Genomic DNA, 4,068 nt, shown 5'->3' on the forward strand with positions numbered 1-4,068 from the left:
ATATAGACTTTTCAAGGGAAGGTCTATTGGACTTTTTGGACGAGGAACACAATAGAGACTTAGTAAATGCTTATTGAGTATAAATGACTGTTGGAGATATAACGATGTAGATGTGCTCTGTGACGTAATAGATGTATTTACATTCCTGTTCACTATTTCTTTGCAGGTCCTGCTCTCCTTAGCTCTTAGTTCTGATATAAGCTTGGAAGAAGAGTAAATGAGACAGAGTAACAGTGTTACAGAATTTGTCCTCCTGGGGCTCACTCAGGATCCTGATGTGCAAAAAGCTTTATTTGCCATGCTTTTACTCATATACATTGTGACAATGGTGGGAAATCTCCTCATTGTGGCGACTACTCTCGGCAGCCCCTCCTTGGGCTCCCCAATGTACTCCTTCCTTGCCTACTTGTCACTTCTGGATGCCATATATTCCACTGCCATGTCACCCAAATTGATGATGGACCTACCCTGTGATAAAAACAGCATTTCCTTCTCAGCTTGCATGGGTCAGCTCTTCATAGAACACTTACTTGGTGGTGCAGAGGTCTTCCTTCTGGTGATGATGGCCTTTGATCGCTATGTGGCCATCACTAAGCCACTGCACTATTTGAACATCATGAGTCGACAGGTTTGCATCTTTCTCTTGGTGATGGCTGTGGTTGGAGGTTTTGTGCACTCTGTGGTTCAAATTGTTATTGTGTACAGTCTACCATTCTGTGGCCCCAACGTTATTGACCATTTTGTCTGTGACATGTACCCGTTACTGGAACTGGCGTGCACTGACACCAACTTTATAGGCCTCACTGTGGTTGCCAATGGTGGAACAATCTGTATGGTCATCTTTACCTTTCTGCTAATTTCCTACGGAGTCATCCTAAACTCCCTTAAAACTTACAGTCAGGAAGGGAGGCGCAAAGCCCTGTCTACCTGCAGCTCCCACGTCACCGTGGTTATCCTCTTTTTTGTTCCCTGTATTTTCATGTATGTTAGACCAGTTTCCAACTTTCTATTTGATAAATTCATGACTGTGTTTTATACAATTATCACACCCATGTTAAATCCTTTAATGTATACGTTGAGAAATTCAGAGATGAAAAATGCTATGAAAAAACTCTGGTGTAAAAAGTTAAATATAGTTAGAATAAGAGTTTCTCCCACACTGAGCATGTTTGTTACTAGTTCTAAAGCAACAAATAGCCAGTCAATTCAATCTGGGTAATGTAGTCATTCAACAGATTCTGTAGGGATGCTTCTCTCTATCTACATAAAGCCATCAGAAAAATAGAATAAATTATCCACTGAGACTAGAATTAATCTAATAGAGAAATTCTGGAGAATGAATAAAAGTCACAGATAGTGGCCTTGGTACAAGTAAAAATAAAACCAAGCTTACCTTGTAGCTTAATTTTTCTGTTAATATTGAAATAGGACTTAGAAAAAAATGGTTTATTCTTTTCAAAAGAGAAAACACAAGCCACTTCCTTCCGTAGATATACTTTTACCCAAATTCATGAGAAAACAATTTGGCTAATACTTAGAACAAATTTCTGGGGCCAAGAGAGTGGTTTTTAAATCTTATTGTTTATTATGCTATCAGTAAAAAGCTTTCTGTATTATTAATTTTGTTTTAAGATTACTTTCATTCCTCAGGTCATGTCTATGCATTTCCAGTTCAGGATATTTGGATGACAGACGATATTGTCTTTAATTAAAAACATTATTAGTAAACAATTTCGTTAGCTGGAATGTAGATGATGATGAAAACAGAATCTAGTTCTTTACTGCAGAAAAAAAAAATACTTTTCTTTAGTTTTGAGAACTGTACTAATCCAAGTTGTAAACATATTTTTATGATTTTCTTCACTATTTCTCATGTGAATTTTTGCCATTCTTTGAAGAAAAGGCAAAGCTTCTTATTTTGTATTCATAATGCTGAAAATATGAATAAGGAAATGTGTTATTTTGTGTAAGCAACGTGTTTTCTAAATGTTGTGTTTAATTTAAATTGCTTATAGACTTAAACATGATTTGTTGTGGTATAGGCAACATTTTGGTTTTCAATTTCATGTTACAAAACAAGTTTTTCTCAGTTTGCAGTTGCCTTAGGACATCAGAAAACAAGAAGAGTGAATTGCTTTAATTGCAATATAGAACATTATACTTTGTATGATTTAGGTTTTTAAAATAAATTTCATTATGTATGTTGAAAATATACAACATGATGTTATGGGATACACATAAAGAGTAAAATTACTGTGAGGCAAATTAATATATGTATCATCTAAAACACTCACTTTTTGTGGAAAAGCAGCTAACGTTTACTCATGTAGCATAAATACCAAATAGAGTACAATTTTGTTACCTACAGTCCTCACGTTGTACCTTAGTCAGAGGATATAAAATAACAGAAGCAGAAAGGAACAATGAACACGTCTAGAGATCTAATGTACAAAAATTTACTTTTCTGAATAAAAAATGTTATAACTTTTATTACTTAAAAATTGTATAATTTGGATGAATACCAAATGATATGTGAAATTCATAATATTATCAATGTTATTGAAACCACCTGGGTGTACCACCCTGATGCCATTCCTCAGCTTCTCGCCAGAGATAAACCCAATGCTAAACATTTTGTTAATCATAGTTAAAATAGTTTAACTACATATGTACTTTTTCTTAAAAGATATTGTTTAGATTTTTATATTCCTTGCCTTTATTAAAATTATATTGCCTGTAGTTTTCTAAATTTTACTTTCTTCCACAATGTAAATGTTTTAAGATTTGATTATATTATGGTATGCTGCTTTAGTCTCTTTTTGCTTGGTGTATATTATTCCATGTATCAATATACCACAATGTATGCATCAATTCAATCAGAGGCCATTTACATTGTTTTTAGTTTTTTTTTTTGTTAATGTTGCACAATATGCTGCTATGGACAGCCTGAAAAAATATTTTTTGTTAAGTATAATGCTTATATACCTTTACAAATTATTGCATTTTTTCTAATGTTATATTACTAATCAGCTCATCAACCAGTTAAGTTACTCCTACCAATAGTGCATAAAAGTTTCATTGCTTTACATCCTTACAGCACCTCAGTATAATGAGACGTTTGATATTTTTGCTAATGTAATAGCTTTAAGACTGAATACATTGTGGTTTTTCATTTGCAATCTTTATTGCTATTGAAGTTGAGTATATTCTTAATGTGTTTATTGGATCTCTGTTTTTTATTTTCTCTAATTTTCCTTAGATCACTAAAAAGTCCAGAAAAAAACATGCTTTAGAGGATGTGGAGAAATAGGAACACTTTTATACTGTTGGTGGGAATGTAAATTAGTTCAACCATTGTGGAAAACAGTGTAGTGATTCCTCAAGGATCTAGAACTAGAAATACCATTTGACCTGGCAATCCCATTACTAGGCATATACACAGAGGATTATAAATCATTCTGCTATAAGGACACATGCACATGTATGTTTATCGTAGCACTATTCACAATAACAAAGCCTTAGAAATGACCCAAATGCTCGTCAATGATAGACTGCATAAAGAAAACGTGGCACATATACACCATGGAATACTATGCAGCCATAAAGAAGGGTGAGTTCATGTCCTTTGTAGGGACATGGATGAAGTTGGGAATCATCATTCTCAGCAAACTAACACAAGAATAGAAAACCAAACACAACATGTTCTCACTCATAAGTGGGATTTGAATGATGAGAACACATGGACACAGGGAGGGGAACATCATGCATTGGGACCTGTCAGGGGGTGAGGGTTGGGGGGCTAGAAGAGGGATAGTATTAGGAAAAATACCTAATGTAGATGATGGGTTGATGGGTGCAGCAAACCACCATGGAATATGTAAACCTAAGTAGCAAACCTGCATGTTCTGTACATGTATCCCGGAACTTAAAGTATAATAAAAAAATTAAAAAATATATATATACATAGTAATAGGATCACTGGATCATATGATAGTTTTAATTTCTGAGAATCCTTCATGCTGTTTTCTGTAATAGCTGAACTAATCTACATTACTAGCAACAGTATGC

General features: G+C 34.3%; 1 protein-coding gene across 1 annotated transcript; it reads left to right on the plus strand.

Moving 5' to 3' along the window:
• The first annotated feature begins 217 nt into the window (after positions 1–217).
• On the plus strand, positions 218–1,219 carry LOC101034880 (olfactory receptor 4A16-like). The gene has a single exon (XM_003920081.4). It carries the CDS (start codon positions 218–220, stop codon positions 1,217–1,219), a length of 1,002 nt encoding a protein of 333 aa, XP_003920130.2.
• Positions 1,220–4,068: the final 2,849 nt, after the last annotated feature.

This window comes from Saimiri boliviensis, chromosome 6 (assembly GCF_048565385.1).
Source record: "Saimiri boliviensis isolate mSaiBol1 chromosome 6, mSaiBol1.pri, whole genome shotgun sequence".
Lineage (NCBI taxonomy): Eukaryota > Metazoa > Chordata > Mammalia > Primates > Cebidae > Saimiri > Saimiri boliviensis.

Coding starts and splice junctions, on each gene's coding strand:
- LOC101034880 (XM_003920081.4), top strand. CDS start 218: ATGAGACAGAGTAACAGTGTTACAGAATTTGTCCTCCTGGGGCTCACT.